We start from the raw sequence: 18105 nt of genomic DNA, 5'->3' as shown, positions 1-18105 counted from the left end.
AGAAAACAATGTCCTCTTTATCTATCCACGACATGTTGTAATTCTCTCTCACCCTTACCCAGGACAACAGCTCATGGTATCCTCTTTGTCATAACTACGTTTGCATCTATCTCTGGGGAATCCATGAAAGCAGAGGGTGAAAGAGCAGACAAGAGCCTGATGGCTCCATTGGCTTTATGCCACCTAGTGACCATCTTGTACCTTCTACAGGCCCCTTCTTTTTCTTTCACTCTAGAAATATTTATTGAGGGCTCACTCTGTACTAGATAATGGGTAGACAGAGATAGGCATTGCCCTCATGGTGCTTATGGCTTAATGAAGAAAATCGGCAATAAATAAATAAATGAACAAGGGTAGCAAGTGGATGTAGTGATTGGAATAGTGATGAGGGGAAGGTGCCTTTAAAGGTGAGATTGGGAGGAGCCATTCAAGGCAGAGCAGGAGGGGAGTGGTGGGAGAGTGTTCTAGACAGAGAGAGCCCCAAGTGGGCCCTGGGCTGGGGACAAGCCTGCTGGACTGTTAGGAGCCCAGAGGAGACTAGTGTAGGTGGAGGAGGCCAGTCAGGAGGGAGGAGACCACCGAGCCTGGCTTCAGGCTGTGTGGAGTAAGGGTCTGGGTTTCATTCCATCACCTTGGGAAGCCGCTAAACGCAGAAGAGTGGCATGATGTGACTTATATGTTAAAACGATGACTCTGATGATATTGGGGGGGAATTAGATTGGAGGGGACAAGCGAGGAAACAGAGATGGTAGCCGCTGGGGAGGAAAGAAGAGGAAGGATTTGAAAGACACTTTTTATGGTAGAATGACAAGATTGGCTGGAAAATGAGAGAAGGAGAACAAAGGTTGGGGCCAGGTTTCTGGCTTTTGTACTTTGGGGCTGGGTGGGTTTTCCATGTTGGACATACTCTGTCCAAGAAAGCTGTGGGATGTGTAAGGGAGATGCCAGGTTGTCTGAGCTCGGACTGGGGGTTGGGGGTGGAATTATAAAATTGTGAGTCATCAGTCAGGGAGAGAGAGAAGAGAAGAAGTTTCCGGACCAGGCCTGGGCCTTCCAAATCAAGAGGGCTCATGGAAGGAGGGACCTGCAAAGAGAAAGAGGAAGGGATGCCAGAGAGGGGGCAGGGTGGCATCCTAGCAGGCAAAAGAAGATCTTACAAGGAAGTGGTGGATGAGCAGTGGGCAACTGGGCCACATACAGCTGAGTGACCAAGACAGGAGGACAGCAAGGCCCCAGACGTGGCCACCTACAAGCTGCCTATGACAGTAACAGGAGCAGCTTTGGGGGCAGAGGGTGGATTGGTTCGGGGTAAGGGGGAGGTGGGAGAGTGGAGACAGCTCATGAAGATAGCTCTTTTTGAGAAATTTGGTTATAAGGAAGAATAAAGAAATATGTCCGCAGAAGATGAGAGAGCAAGGGTGGGATTTTTTTTTAGGGGTAAGAAAAAGCATGTTTGGAAACTATCAGAAATTATCGGTGGAGGTGGTGCCTAGGGGTCTTTAAAATAATGATGAGAACTTGTAATTGTGTAACTCTTCACAGTTTACCCAGTGTTGTCACACACTCTCTCTCACACATTCTCTCAGCCTGTGAGATATATAGCAGCCTGAGTTACAGATGGGGAAGCAGAAGTTTAGAGGAATTAAGAGACAAGTTCAAGGTCAGAGCCGGGAAGTGGCAGGTTCAGGACGCCAGCACCAGACCGCTCTTGGCCTCAGCCCAAAGCCCCCTCTTCCCCAGAAGTGGACCCTGGCCTGGCTGACCCTGGACGTGCATCAACATAGTTGAAAGTAGATGCACACACAGCAACTATCACTTGTGCCCACACTGATGTCTCTCAGGCGGACTTTACAGCGGTCCCCAAGCCCATCCCCTCTGCCCACTGGCCCATCCTTTAATATTATGAAGTACCAGCTGCTTTTTCAGGGACACTCTCCACTTGCTGACTTTGTTTAATTGAACCCCAAAGCCTCTTGAACTTCTAGAAATGCCCAACAATCTCTGGATGGACAGGTTGACCATGGGCAAGTCACCTAACCTCCCTATAAAATGAGAGACAAATATGACCTTCATCAGGGAATTGTTACAAGAAATGAGATAATGGGTGTGAAGTGCTTACAGCAGTCCTCAGCACATGGGGACTGCCCTACTGATGTTGACTACAATATTTTTATTCATTCATTCACTCGCTCACCCATTCTAGCATTGAGTAGACACTTATTAAGCACCTACCCTTTGCAAAGCATTGCTTTAGGCAAGGAATATATGAAGATACATCCACATGCTTCTTGGGCTCAGGAAGCATGCGTTTTAGTGAAAGAAGTTGTGTTGAAACACAAACGACCCCGCCCACAGCAGGAATGAGAGGTACAAAACACTGTGGGGGGCGGGCCAGGGTGGCTCAGCAGTCAGGAATGTTTGCCTGCGATGCCAGAGGACCCGGGGTTCGATGCCCGGTGCCTGTCCATGTTAAAAAAATAAAAAAATGAAAAAGCACTGTGGGTATCCAGAGAAGAGAAGGTCACATCTAACCAGGACAATCAGGGCTAGCTTCATGGGAGGTTGGGAGGGTGGTTAACAGCCTGAGATTGGAGGTGGAAGAACATTCCCTGTAGGAGGGGGTGGCTGCAGCTGAGCAAAGTCATTGAAGCTGAAAAGGGCAAGGCACATTCAGGGGATGGTAAGGACCCAACCAAGAGCGCTGACTCTGTGCAGAGGAGGCGGGGATTAGGTTGGCTCCCCGGGGGGCAGATGGTAAGCGACTCCAGCTGTCAGCTCAGCAGACCTAGAAAAGGGCAGTCTGGGTGGAGGGAAGAGGTAGCTACTCTGTACACTGCCCCAGCCTTCCATTCCCTTGGCCTTGCTCCACAGGTTGTCAGGAACTCTAATGCAGGTGCTGTTGGCCTGGCTTCATGTCTGTAGTGCCTAGGGTGGGAAGTCACCAGGTCACCAGGTTTGGGGAGGCCTCTGTGGCACGTGTTCACCCTATGACAGATTGAGGAATTCAGCACAGCCTAGGAACCCCACCCCACAATTCCCCTAGGGAGGCTCTGAAACTAGCAGCCCCTGATTCATCAAAGAAGAGACAATCCAGTGCTATCTGCTTCCCCAGGGCCACCACCCATAAGAAGCTGTGACCTTATGTGCTCCCTGCCCCCTAGATCAGGGTGACCAACCAGATTAAGGGTGAAAGGATTAGCTTCCAAAAAAGGGGAAGGCCATGGCCTCTCACCTCCCACTAGAACCGACTCCAGGGGATGGTACAGACATTCTGGGAGATCAAAGGGACAGGGGGAGGGTGTATCAATGCTGAGCTTTATATGGTGGCTCCTCAGCCTTAGCCTGGGGGAGAACACACCTGCCCTGCCCACCTCAGAGGGTTTGTGTTAGACTCATGGGCCCAGAGAGATAGACCAAGAAGGGCTCTCCCAGAGCTTCTGGTCTAGTGGCTTTTAAAACTTAGGTTCTGACATCCTTTGTTCAAAGAACATTTTATGGAATAGGTTGCCTAAAATAAAATGCATCTACAGAGGAATGCTCTGCTTGAAACGGAGAGGGGAGGACCCAGAGGCCCATCCCCCACGGCCACAAGTCGCCCACACCTTTTGCAAACACCTGACTTAGTACAACTCTCACTTTCACAGAGGAGAAATCCAGAGCTTAGAGAAGAGAACCGACCAGCCCAAGGTCACAAGACTCATCTCTGGCAGAGACAGGACTGAGAAGCAAATGAGATTAAGGATACGAAAGTACTTTGTAAATTGCAAAGCACTGAAGAAATGTAGGATTATCTTTACCTCCATTGTTAACATGAAGCTCTTGGGTGTTTCTCTCAGTCACTACTTTGGGGGAGGCTGCCAGGAAGTGAGGCACAGCACTGAGAGTGTTGGCATCATAGGCAGAGTGGGAAGAATATTTTGGACCCAAGAGATAAGGAAGAGGCCCAGCGCTGTCTCTTATGAGCTTTGTAACCTTGGGCTGCTCACTTTGCCTCTGTGACCCTTGGTTTCCTTTTCTAGAAAAGTGCCTCACCTACCTTCTTTCTGGGATGATGTGGGGCTCAAGTGGATAATGTATATGGAAGTGCTTTTAACATGGCAAAGCATTTGATGAAGATGGTCGTTTTATTAGGAATATAAACAGTAGAAATAGAAGACCTCAAGGATCTCAGGACCAGTGTTTAGTGCTCAGGAGGCACTTGCAGCCCCTGAGGGCTGGAGCAAGCTGCTGACAGCGCTGAAACCCAAGTGTTCTGTCTCTCCTGCCTGGACAAGTCTCCATAGGTCATGTTGCATCCTAAATATGTAGCCCTCAGACGTTCTTTGTCAAGGTGTCTAAAGCATGACCTTCCATCACCAGGTGACTGACTCAGCCCCTACTGAGTTCCCATCTCCCCTTTCACACACTCTGGGTGCCAGGAGTGGCACCCAGCCAGTTGTTCAGTATCCCCCAAACTCCACCAGCTCTGCTTTCTTGGTAACAAAGAGAGGGCCAAGTTGGATCTGTTTCAGGAAAGCAAGACGTGATTTCTCTCAAAGCCCTTGGAGAGTTCCTCCACCCTCCCCTAAGTGTGCTCAGCTGGGGACCCCCCCAGAGACCCACAGCTGAACCTCACATAGGATATTCACACATTGGTTGAAACAAAGGCAAAAGATGGGAGACTAAGTGGATGGGGGGTTGGCCAGGTCCCTAGGAGAGCCTGGCAAGCTGATGTTCCTGGGAGGTGGGAGGATGCCCTCAGTTTGTGGCTATGTTGCTCAGGGGTGACCTTGGGCAAGTCGCTTTCCTGTGGGGCCCTCAATTTCTCCAGATGGAAAAGGCTATGGGAAGAAATCAGCCATGGGGCGTCTAAGCCTTTATGACTCAGAAGTGAGCTTTGAGGTTTCATTCATTCGATCATTCAACAAATATTTATTGAGCATCTACTTGTGCCAGGCACTGTTCTAGGCACCAAAGATCGAAACAGACACACAGCTCTACCCCCGTGGAGCTGACATTGTAGCGGGATCAGACAACGAACAGAGCAACAAGGTAGAAGGTTATCCGCCGGCTGTAGAAGTCATGGGGAGACAGCAGGGTGGGGGATAAGGAATCCGGGTGCTGGTAGCGGTCAAGAAGAAACCGTTGAGCAAGGACCTAAGGGGGTGAAGGAATGAGCGGGGGGATATCCGGGGAAAAGCAGCCCCCGCGAAGGCAACAAGGGCAGAGCTGGCGAGGCAAGAGTATGCCTGGGGGCTTCGGTGAAGCTGGAGGGGAGCGAGTGAGGGGAAGAGCTGTGGGTGCTGAGACTGATGAGCACTTTAACCTTTGGTTTCAAGCTCCTTGAGGGGACAGCCTAATAAAATCCAACAGGCCCGCATAATAACTTTACATGTTCATACTCCCCCATATGAGATCTTTATTTCATACCTTCCATTTAAATGCCAGGACCGTCTGCCATAAGAGACATTCCAAACCTCAACAGCAAAAGTTTGCGCTCCCCTGGGAGCAAAAGGTCTCTAGGGACAGTAGAAAGGGCTAGGATTCAAGTTCCAGCTCCTGACACCTACTAGCTGTGTGAGTTTGTAAGGGCAGATAACGTCTCTGCGCCTTAGTTTCCCTGATGAATCTCATCCATAAAATGGGTTAGTAAAATGCCTCTCACACCTACTTCACTTGATCATTGTTCCATTTAAATGAATGAGGGCATGAAGGTGAAAGAGACTTTTCCATTGAAATAGGAAGGATAGGTGTGAGGGAGGCTTTTGTGATCTTCAGCAAAGCCTGCGGGAAGGACATCACTGGCTGCCCACTCCCCTCCACCACCCTGCTCCTTATGTTGTGTCCCACAAGGGCCCAGATGACTCACTTTGCCTAGGCCGAAATCTGATTCGGGAACACTCATCCATCACCCAGGGAACCCCAAGGCAAGGCTGGTGAGCGATCCCAGTAATGCGCCGAGGAATGGCCCCCCGGAGTGCCCAGGACTCCGCGCCCACTGCTCTGGCGGGGCAGAACTGGGTGTGCCAAGCGGCTTGTCCCCAACATCCCCTTCCTCCTCTAGGTACAATGGCCCCAACCTGGTTCTGAAGTACGACCGGGTCCAGAAGCGGCTGGTGAACATCGCCGTGGATGAGCGCAGCTCGCCCTACTACGCGCTGCGGGACAGGCAGGGGAACGCCATCGGGGTCACAGCCTGCGACATCGACGGGGATGGCCGGGAGGAGATCTACTTCCTCAACACCAATAATGCCTTCTCTGGTAAGGAGTCGGCGCCGCGGGCCCCCTCGCCCTGCTTCCCACCTTCTTCCGCCCAGTACCACCTGGGGGGAGGGCCCTGGGGGTCCTCCTCAGGCTCTGCCCACTGCCTCTCCACCCCCCAGGCAGAGCCCCGGGGGTGGCCCTTCCTTCTCGTGTGTGAAGCTGGGAGTCCTCCTCTCCCGGACTCTGGGCCTAGGAATGGAGGGGTGAACAGAGAAACCAGTCCTCCCCCTTAGAGTTCATGTCTTCGTCACCCCCAGCGGGACAGCCCCGAGTCCTCCTAAGCCCTCCCTCCTCTCCATCCCACTCCCGCCACGGCTCAGGTGCCCCTGACTTCCACCTGGACCACGGCCACGGCCACCACGCTGTCCCCTGGAATCACCTTGCCAAGAGGGGACCTTGCCAAGAGGCTTTGAAGCCCTTCAATGGCCCCCCACAGCTTATAGGATAAATTCAAGCCCCTTAGCTGAGCTCATTTATATATTTATGCATTCCACAAATTCTTGCCAAGCGCCTACATCTGGGGAATCCAGCTTTGAAGAAGACAGACCCTGAGTCCGTGGAGGCTTGCCCAGCCCGGCACCTCGGGAACTGAAATGTGCATGCGAGTCACCTGGGGGTCTTCTGTAAGTGCAGACTTCGACTTAGCAAGTCTGAGGTGGAGCCCAGAACTTGCGTAGCGAGCTCCCAGGCCATGAAGACGACGGGGGTCCAGGGACCACATGCTGGGTAGCGAGGCCCTAGACACTAAGGAGTGGCTGAGGAATCATGTTAGAAGTCACGATAATAATAAGGATGAAAATAGCTTCAGTAGCACCTGCTATACTCCAGGCCCTGATCTAAGCGCTTTGCGTTAGGTATCTCATTGAAGCCTCACAACAGCTCTGTTGTAGGATCTGGTAGATCCCACCCTACAATTGTGCAGTAACTAAGGTACAAAAAAGGTTATGTGACTTGTCCAAGGCCACACAGCTTCGGAATCCCAGGATTCAAACCCAGGGGTCTGACTCTAGATCCAACCTTTAAAAATTAGATGCTCTACAGCCTTATTCAACCTTGTGTCTCCAGGGTGGAGAAGAGAGTCTGGCTCAGAGTGGGGTGTCAGTATTCTTGGGATTGCAGTTGGAAGTGTTTCCATGCCCCTGACTCCTGCACATCCTGCTGGGCCTAACCTCTGCCCTGTGGAGCTGTCGCAGCTGTGGGGAGCTCCCTGGCCATGGTGTCCAGCAGGAGAGGCAGGGCCTCACGTCCCGGTGGGGCCAGGTTGGACACGATCTGGACTCCCCACCATGGCAGCAGCTTCTTGGGTCAGGTCTGGATGAAATCTTGCTAGTCAGACCTGCATCTTCACCATCCTAGACCTTCTCACTCACCTGAGGCAGGCGATGGCCAGGTTATGGAGACCACCTTCCCTGCCTGCCCCCACTCACACACTGGCTTCCCCTTCAGCCCACAGTGGTGCCCCTACTGGTTGTCGAGCCCACGCTGCTCCTGATGTGAAGGCCTGCCAGTTGTATGAATGGGAGGGGAAGAGGTTGGGGCCTGTGCCAGGGGCAGGGGCGGGCAGTGCTAACTGGCTGGCCGCCAACTTTGTGCAGCCAGGAAACAATGAGCCACAGCCCCAAGTGGTGTTTTATGGGTTTTCATCTCATCTTGCCACCAAGTGAGGCCTGAGAGATAGTAATTATCCCTACACAAATATCAGGGCATGATTACCCAGCTGGATTTACTGCCCTCTCTCCAGTCAAGCCAAGATTGGATTAGGGCAAAATTAATTGATGAGCTGATCAACTCTTTAATGTGGGGCAAGGTCAGGGAGGGTGCAGCATCAAGGGATGAGTACACTGTGGAAGGATGAGGTCCGAGGAAGTTGCTGGAGAGCAAGAAAGCCGAAATGGAAAACTGTGGTGGAGGGATGCTCAATATGGGTTTGGCAGGCAGGATGCCGGAGGAAGGGGACAACTCTCCCATCTATCCACCAAGGATAGAGCACCTGGATGGGACCATCAGGTGACTCTGAAGCAACAGAAGCATGCGCATGTGCATGCACACACGCACACAAACACACATTCACGCACACATGCACGTGCTTCCTATTTGCGCATTCCCTTGTAAATCCTTGAGCAGTGGTTCTGGGCCCGGGCTGCATAGTAGAATCACTAGGGGAGCTTTGAGCACCCCAATTCCCAAGCTGCACCCCCAGTCCAGCCAATCAGTATCTCTGACGGAGTAGAACCCAGCATCAGAATTTAAAGCTCCCCAGGTGATTCCCATGTGCAACTGAGGTTGAAGACCACCTGCCCCAGGGTTATATTCATTCCATACTCAGCCCAACAACTGCCCCATTCATTCATTAGTATATTGATTCATTCAGCAAACATTTATTGAGTACCTACTATGTGCTGGTCACTATTCTAGATACTGAGAATTCTTCGGTGACTAAAACAGGCAAAATTCATGCCCTCATGAAGTTTACGCTCTATTCCAACTTGGCCTTATATTTCTAGGTATCTGACACCTCTTTCCCTGCCCCCTGGACTCTAAGCTCCTTGAGGGCAAAGTCCTAGTATTAGTCATCTTGTATCTCCCTCTGGTCCCAGCCAGACCCTAGAACAACCCAACAGCTCCATTAAAACTTGCTAAATAAGTCCCAGAAAGAAGAGACTGGTCATGAACCATCTGCATCAGCAGACAAGGTTTGTCAATAAAAGGAAGACAAGGAGAGGCAGGCGAAATGGAGCCCCCAGGCAGGGTCCTGGGCTTCCCAGGATGGAGGACACAGGCGTTCACCTGGAAGAGGCTGGGTTCAGAAACACAGTGCCCAGCAGCCCCAGCCTGGCACCTCCCGGTGACCTTCTCTGGGTTTGAGGGATGTCTGTGGGTTTCAGTTAATTTTTCAGTTGAGTGATTCAATTGATTCATTGACAGTGGGTGGGGTGTGGAGCCGGGACATTTGTGCCGCATCAGCGCTTCCCCTGGGTCCAGCTGGCACGGCACTCAACCATTACCACCCTGCCCACCGCGGGGAACCTTAGATCTTCTCCAGGAGCCTCCTGTGAGACCAGGCCTGCCCACAGCTTTTGTGTAGGGACTCCTTCAGCCTGTGCTGGGGCACTGGAGGGGCCTACGGAAGGGTGGGCCCTCTCCCCTCCCCAAGCCAGCCTTGGGGGTGTCAGCACTGGTGTTCCTGGAAGAGGGCTGAGACCTGCATCCTGGCAGTATCCTGAGGGACTCGATTTGAACCAACCAAGGATCTGTCCCTTACAGGTGACCTTGGGCAATGACTTGATCTCTCTCAGCCTCAACTCCCTCATCTGTAGAACAGGAAAAATCCTAATTTCATAAGCGCAACACCCTCTAACATCTCTGTCAACAATATCCCGTCATCTAAAGCTTCCTTCCTGCTGTGATCCAGGTGACCTTTCTGGACTCCTTCCCGCCACTCTCCCTCTTGCTCACACAGTCCCACCTGAGGCCTTCATACTTGCCATTTCCTCTGCCTTGAATGCTGTTCTTGTTCCCTCTCCTTCCCTTCTCTCAGGCCCCTCCCAGATGAGGTCTTCCCTGAACACCTTCTCTAAACTCACACCCCCTTGTTCCCTACGCCCTTACCTTGCTTGATTTTTCTCCTTGGCACTCACCAACTGTCCGATGATGTGTTATCTATTTGTCCGCTGTCCAGCTCTTCGACTAGAGCCTAAACTCCATGAGGGTAGAAACGTCGTGCTGCTCACTGCTGCGTCACCTTGTAAGCATCTAATAACTACTTAGAACGCATCACTGAGATAACAGGTGAAAAGCAGGTATTGCAGCACCTAGGATGTAATGAGCACTCTCTGAACAATAGCTATTCTAATTCCATGGCTATGAAGAAACCAGAGCCTTCAGTGTCCTGGGCAGAGGAGCCACAGGCCTCCCTCCTGTCCCATGGGAAAGGAGACTCCAGGAGCAGAAAGAGAAAAGGACTGTAGGATAAACAAGACACCACCCAGGTTAAGTATCCACCAGGCGTGAATCATGGGGTAAAAATTGAAAAGATAAGGGAGAGGGGAAGGAGGAAGATTTACCATAATCACAAGAAGGCCTGGACTAGGCAACCAGGCAATGCTACCCAGTGGAGCCGGATGGGAAAGGGTGGAGGACAAAGACAGGTCCCAGAGCCTCCCTCCACATCCAGGAAGCCAGGACACACTGCAGTTCCTGGCCAGTCCTCCCTCCCTGCTTCATTGCACATATCTGAGCTCACCCGCCCATGTGACCGGGCCCGGAGTGATGGGAACGTGGGTACTGGGTGGATTGGGGTGAACGGTGAACCCCACCACCAGCCTTGTCATTTTATTCAGTTCGACAAAACTGATGATCTGCTATGTGTGGGACATTGTTAAAAGAACATACACCCCAACACTTTCTACCCAAACAGTAGTGTACTCTACTTGTGGTTCATTGGATATGATTTCATGGCAGTAAACAGAGGGCTTTCTGATTCTTTTTATGGCTGTATAGTACTCCATTGCATAGATTTGCCATTAACTTAATCTCTATTGACCAATGCTTAAATTGCTTACAGTCTTTTGCTATTACAAACAGTGCCACAAAATGAAGATGCTTATACAGCTATGCCATTTTCCACAATTGCAGGCATAACTATAAGATACAAAGAAATCCATAGAACTGCTGCATTGAAGAACTAAACTTTTGTAGATTTTATAGGCATTGCTAATTACTATTTACTAATTACATTCCCATTAGCCGTGAATGGAAGTATTTCCCAAAACTCTAACAACACAAGGGATCGTCTATTTTTTTAATATTTGTCAAACTGAGAGGTAAAAAATTGGTATCTAAGTATAGTTTTAATTTTCATTTTTTCTTGTAATGAATAAGGCTGAGCATATTTTTATATATTTGAGTCTCTTGTCTATTCATAGCCTTTGCCCATTTTTCCTATTGATCATTGGTCTTTTTCTTATTGATTTATAACAACTCTTTATAAATTAGGAGAATTAGCCCTTTGTCTGTAATACAACTTGCAAATAGTTTTCCCTTCTTTGTCATTTTTCTTTTGCCTCTGCCCACAGTGGGTTTTGCAATGTGGAAAATTTTGATTTTTATGAACCTGGATTTATCAATCTTTTCTTTATGGTTTCTGAGCTCTGTGTCACATAGAAGGAGGGCTCCAGCAGGGGCTTTTGTAACCTCTCAGAAAGGAGGCGTCAGTCACTGCTCCAGGAAGAAGAAAGGGGATTCGGGGCAGGTGATGCTCCCAGCTTCTGCCTGCATAGCAGACGAACCTCCTGCTCTTGAAAGAAGCACCCCTTGTCCAGCAGCTCCCTCCCTCAGGATGGTTCCAGCTGCATCCGGGTACCCTAGACCTTGCTACTCCGAGTGTGACCCGTGGGCCCGCAGTGTTGGCCGCGGCTGGAAGTCTGCAAAAACATGGATGCCCGGGCGGGCCGCGGTGGCTCAGCGGGCAAAGTGCTTGCCTGCTATGCCGGAGGACCTCGGTTCGATTCCCGGCCCCAGCCCATGTAACGAAAACGGAGAAACAAAATACAATAAAACAAGAAAATGTTTAAAAGATGTTTCCCTTTCTTCCTCTCTTCCTTCCTTCTATCCTTCCTTCCTTCTCTAAAAAAAAAAAAAAAAAAAACATGGATGCCCGAGCTCCAGGACCAGGGCCTCCATTCTAACAGGATCTCTGGGGGCTTCCTGTACCTAGTAAAGCCTGACATGCACTGCCTAGTCTTGACCCTCTTTTCCCAGGATCCCCTACGTCCTAAAATGGATCCTAGGATCTCCTGATCCCCCAACCACATTTCCCTTGGATGTAAAGTCCTGATTTTCAGCTGGCCCAGCCTGGGCCTGTTTGAGACAAACTGCTTGGGCTCCCTGACCCCAGCCTCTGCACCCCATTCCACGTGACCCAATCAGCAGAAGGATGGGGTTAGGATACCGAAGCAGCCCCATAAAGAGTATGGACTCCCAAACACCATTTCCTTGGTCCTAACACCGAATGAACTTCCTTGGGAGCTCCCCTCCTACCCCCCCCCCCCCCATCCCAGCTCTTTAATGCCATGTGAGAGGTCTCTGCGGTCAGAAGAGCTCAGCTTAAAGCTTAGGGATTAACAACAGCTTGAAAACAGCTGTGCAACCTTAGGCAAATGTCATAGCACTCTGAGCACTGATTTCTCCCTGTAGAAGGAAGACTCTATCTTCCTGGCAAGACCATGGAGAGGGCTAAATAAGCTAATGTGCATGAAGCACCTGGCAGGTGCTGGAGGAAGGAAGGCTGGGGTCAGGAATTATGTTGGGAGACACAGGGAGCCTGGGTTCATTCTTTTTTTAAAATGTCCTTTGCTTGAACTAGCCCTTTCTTCCCTTGGGATCAGTGCTGCTTTGCTGATTTCCTACTAAGTCTTGTAAAGCTTTTCATATTTAATGTCACATTTGCCTTCTGGGATTTGCTCTTTTGAGCCAATTTTGGTCATCCCCTCTAATGCCCTGGTTGATGATGATGATGATGATGATATATAGTTATTATTTATTAAATTTATTTTCATACTTATCTAATTTAATACTCATAGCAATCTGATGAATAAGTGGCTATTCTCGTCCCATCGTACAGATAAGAAATAGAAAGGTCCATTCCATCCCCCAGCCCCTGCCCCGAGGAAGGTGTGAGGCTGGCTACCTCCCCAACCCTGCTTGTCAATAGTAACCTCCTTCCCTTATGAATGAGGTTGAAGGCTGAGCCCTCCACCCCGCCCGGCGCTCCTGCTCACTCTTCTCTTTGCCACAACCCTAATCACGAGTCAGGCCATTGCCAGGCTGGGCAGCCCCTGGGGCCAGAGGCAATCAGACCAGTGATCTTAGAAGAGTCCTGTATGGTCCAAATTTGCCCTCCCAGTGACTCCAGGGCGCCCTCTGGAGGCAGAGCTGGCTGTGGAGGGGTTGATGGGACCCTAAATTGAAGACCGTTTGCTCGATTGACACCACTGCACTTGAAGCCCTGGTCTCCCTTGACTCAAAACTTCTCAGTTTTTATTTCTCTGATGACTACTCTGCTGTGGCTGCTTCTCCCTCCTTCATGCCGAAAGTGCTCCCGCTCCCCCTGGCTCAGTCTCTGGCCCAGTCTTTCCCTTCTTCCCCCACTCTAGCCATCACTCTGCCAGTTGCCATCCTGCATGGCCAGTGGCCTTGCAAACATGCCTTTTTGTGCACCTTGTGACCGCCTCAAATGCAGACTGTCTGAAGCCAGTGTCCTGCTCTCTGGCCCAACACATCTGCCTCAGACATTGTTCACCTTGTAGGCTGCCCACTGGCTCTGGCCCACCACACCCAACCCTCCCCAGCTGTCCCCGGCACTTCCTCCTCTATGATTCTCCTCTTCCGCCAGCACCAATTCTCCTCTCTAGGCAAACTCGATGCCCCCCGCCTTTGTCTATGCTATTCTGCCCACTAAGAACCAGCACTCCCTCTCTGCCTGGCCAAGCCTCGGAGTACAGGGCTCAGAAACACCGCAAGACAAGGATACCCACTGTCACCCATTATTCAACATTGTATTGGAAGTTCTAACCAGAGCAAGTAGACAAGAAAAAGAAATTAAAGGCATCCAAATTGGAAAGGAGGAAGTAAAATTCTCACTGTTTATGTGACTTGATACTATGTCGAAAACCCCAGAAAATCCACAGCAAAACTCCTAGAGCTAATAAATGAATAAAGCAAAGTAGCAGGTTACAAGATCAACACCCAAAAATTGGTACTGTTTCTATACATTAGTGATGAGCAATTTGAGGAGGAAACCAAGAAGAAAACTCCATTTACAATAGCAACCAAAAGAATCCAATATTTAGGAATAAATCTAACTAAGAATACAAAAGACCTATACACAGAAAACTACAAGAAATTGCTAAAAGAAATGGAAGACCTAAATAAATGGAAGGAAAAACTGTGTTCATGGATTGGAAGACTAAAAATTGTTAAGATGTCAATTCTACCCAAATTGATTTTTAGATTCAAGGCAATACCAATTAAAATCCAAGCAACCTACTTTGCAAAAATGGAAAAAACAATAACCAAATTTATTTGTAAGGGCAGGGTGCCCCGAATAGCTAAAAATATCTTAAGACAGAAAAATGAAGTAGGAGGTCTCACACTATCTGACTTTAAAGCATGTGATGAAGCTACGGTGGTCAAAACAGCATGGCACTGGCATAAAGATAGATATACTGACCAATGGAGTCAAGTTGAGTGTTCAGAAATAGGCCCTCTCATCTATGGACAATTGATCTTCGATAAGGCAGTCAAGCCAACACACCTGGGACAGAGCAGCCTCTTCAATAAATGGTGTTTGGAAAAGAATGAAAGAGGATCCATATCTCACACCCTATATACAGATTAACTCAAAATGGATCAAAGACCTAAACATTAGAGTTATGACCATAAAATTGTTAGAAGGAAATGTAGGGAAATATCTTATGAATCTTGTAATAGGAGGTGGTTTCCTAGACCTTACACGCAAAGCATGAGCAATGAAAAAGAAAATGGATAAATGGGATCTTCTCAAAATTAAATTTTTGTGCATCAAAGAACTTTGTCAGGAAAGTAAAAAGGCAGCGTATGCAATGGGAGACAATATTTGGAAACCACATATCAGGTAAGGATTTAGTATCCAGAATGTTTAAGGAAATTCTTCAACTCAGCAACAAAAAGACAAACAACCCAATGAAAATATGGGTAGAAGAAACAGACACTTTTCAGAAGAGGAAATACAAATGGCTAAAAGGCACATAAAAAGATGCTCAACTTCACTGGCTGTTAGTGAAATGCAAATCAAAACCACAATGAGTTATCATCTCCCACCCACTAGAATGGCCGTTATTGAAAAAACAGAAAACAGCCAAGTGCTGGAAAGGATGATGTGGAGAAAAAGGCACACTTATCCACTGTTGGTGGGAATGTAAAATGGTTCAACCGCTCTGGAAAGCAATTTGGCAGTTCCTCAGGAAGCTAAGTATAGAATTACCATATCATCCAGCAATCCCATTACTAGGTATATGTTCAGAGGAACTGAAGGCAAGGACACAAACGGACATTTGCACACCGATGTTTATAGCAGCAATATTTACGATGGCCAAGAGATGGAAATGGCTCAAATGTCCATCAATGGATGAGTGGCTAAATAAACTGTGGTATATACATACCAAAGAATATCACACAGCTGTAAGACAGATAAAGTCATGAAGCATGTAACAACATGGATGAACCTTGAAGACATTATGCGGAGTGAAATTAGCCAGAAACAAAAGGACAAATACTGTATAGTCTCACTAACATGAACTAACATTAATGAGTAAACTTGAAGAGTTAAGGTTAAGAACACAAACTATCAGGAAATAGAAATAGGGTAGAGATTGGGCATTTGGTGCAGAAAGAATACAGATTGTGCAACAGGACTGATTGTAAAAATTCAGAAATGGATAGCACAATACTATCTGATGGTAGCACAATAATATAAAGACACTGAATGAAGCTGAATGTGAGTATGTTAGAGGGAGAAGGGCTGGAGGCACGTGTTGAAACCAGAAGGAAAGATAGAGGATGAAGACTGAGACGGTACAATTTAGGAATGCCTAGAGTGGATAATGATGGTGATAAAATAAGCACATATAAAAACATTTTTGCATGAGGGGGAACAAATGATGTCAACATTACAAGATGTTGCAATTGGGATGGTATGGGGGGATGAAGTACAATCAATGTAAGCTAGGGTCTATAGTCAACAGTGACATTGTAACATGCTTCCACTGAAGGGAACAAAGGTATTATGCAGAAACTAAATGTCAACAAGTGGGGGATGGGGTAGGAGTGTGGATTCTTTGCAGAAGAAAAGGAAATGTCTTCATATAGATTATGGTGCCGATTTGGGTTGGATTGCATGATGTGAAATAAAACTGTTTAAAAATGAACAGAGAGAAACAAGTGGTAGAGAAAATGTGAAGAAAGAGCTGTACCTATTCACTGTTGGTAGGGAAGTTGAGAGGTGCAGCCCCCTGGAGGGCAGCATGGTGGTTCCACAGGAGGCTAGGAACCACCTAGCCATCATGGGGTTGCAGGATCAGGTTGCCATCTGATCCTGCAACCCCATTGCCAGGTATATAAAAAAAAAAAAAAATGAAGCACAGCCTTTGGATAGAAAGTCCAGGTTTGAATCCATCCACCACCACTTCCTAGGTCTGGAGCCTTGGACAGTTGACTTAACTCCTCGACGTCTCCATCTGCAGACTGTCCATGTGCAAAATGGGGCTACACCACTTCCCAGGGTGGCACTGGGGACTAGATGAGGTAACGGTTGCTAAAAAATAAAAAAAGTGCTTCATACAGAACCTGGCCGCAGTAAGCGCTCCGTAAGGATGCTGTGACCCTTTAAGTCCCAGTTCAGGTGCCTCTCCTTCAGGAAGCCCTCCCTAACCACTGCGACCTCTGTGGGCTCTTCTACCTCAATTTCGTGGCTTTTCCTATTTGCGCCGTCCTGTCCTGCCCACTGGGCTCTGCTAGCTTCAAGATCTCAGGCAAGTCCCTTTATCTCATCAGTACAGTGGGTATGAAAATAGTACCCACCTCTTGTGTTGGGGTTGTGAGAGGGCTAATGGGTAAACGTTTGCATATGGAAAGTACCACAACACCGTTAGTTATTATTAATTTTACTACTGCCCCTTGACATCTCCCTATTCCTCCTGTTGTCGAGTGGACTGTAAGCTCCCCAAGGCAGGGGCTGCAACCCCTACTTCCCTGTGACTTCCTACAATGCCTGGCACCAAGCAGGGCATAGTGAGCACAGGAGCCTTCCCTACTGGCACCTAGCAGCAACTGGCAGTTCCACTGGACTCTGAGACCTGAAGCTCCTTTGATGGCCAACATGCCAGAAGCAGGGTAGGGTTGGGAATCTTCAGCTGTGCCTTTCACAGGGGCAGCGACCTCCAGAGCCCCTGCCCTGTCCCCCACTGCCTTCCTATTTCTCCCAGGCCCTCCCAGCGCTCAAAGCCTCCCCCCAGAGACTCAGCAGAGCCCCTGTCTCCTGCTCCTAGTGGCCTCTCTTCCTGAGCAGCCGCTCCCTGACTTGGTGAGGGGCCTCAGGGCAGAGTGTGGCTACAAGGAACCAGAAGGCAGGATTACAAGCTGACATGGGCCAGGGGCCAGTGCTGGGTGTTTATTGCCTGTGCCATCGACCCGCACAGCTCGCTGTTTATCTGTCTTCCTGACACACCTAATTACCCAGGTTGCAGCTGCCAGAGCATTTGCTCTTCCTAAATCATGGGCTCCCATCCTTCCTGTCGCCCGGGCCTCTGGGCCTCTGCCTGCAGAAGGGCTGCCATTGATTTTGCCGTTCCCATTTATGATCTACAAGGTCCTGCATCGCTGTTGCACATTTTACCTTAATTAGTTTATTCTTCTGGGCATCTGTGGTCAGCTCAGAAGCCAGGAAGCTGGAAGGCGGGAGAGGCCAACACTGCATGGCACCTTAATTTCTCTGGTCACAAGGCCCCGAGCCTGACTGGATATCACTACCCTGGGATAACATTTTGCTAGGAACAATGCTAGTTCACAGGATGCTAGTAGGTCATCTCTAAAAAACAGTTCCATGGCCATCCAGGGTTGGGAAAGGCTGGATTAAATAAAATTAAACAGGTAATTCATTGCAGGACTTTCAAAACTTTTAGTATACTGATGTCCATTGAGAATCTCCATAATGGGGACAGAGTATGAAGTCTCTCCCAAACCCATATGGCCATGGAATCCTTCCTGCAGGTGGCTCACGGAGACCAGGGTTCCACAAAGCACGCTTTGGGAAATGTTGCCCTGGCG

General features: G+C 49.0%; 1 protein-coding gene across 1 annotated transcript in view; it reads left to right on the top strand.

The window, feature by feature from the left end:
• The window catches only part of CRTAC1 (cartilage acidic protein 1), a 137217-nt gene that overhangs the window by 76805 nt on the left and 42307 nt on the right, over positions 1-18105 (top strand). Inside the window, exon 3 of the mRNA XM_077125676.1 lies at positions 6044-6240. Coding sequence (XP_076981791.1) covers positions 6044-6240 — 197 coding nt within the window. The remainder of the gene's footprint in view (positions 1-6043; positions 6241-18105) is intronic.

Source organism: Tamandua tetradactyla, chromosome 13 (assembly GCF_023851605.1).
Source record: "Tamandua tetradactyla isolate mTamTet1 chromosome 13, mTamTet1.pri, whole genome shotgun sequence".
Classification (NCBI taxonomy): Eukaryota; Metazoa; Chordata; class Mammalia; order Pilosa; family Myrmecophagidae; genus Tamandua; species Tamandua tetradactyla.
Note: the sequence above shows the minus strand (reverse complement) of the source record. Positions and strands in the feature narration are given on the sequence as shown.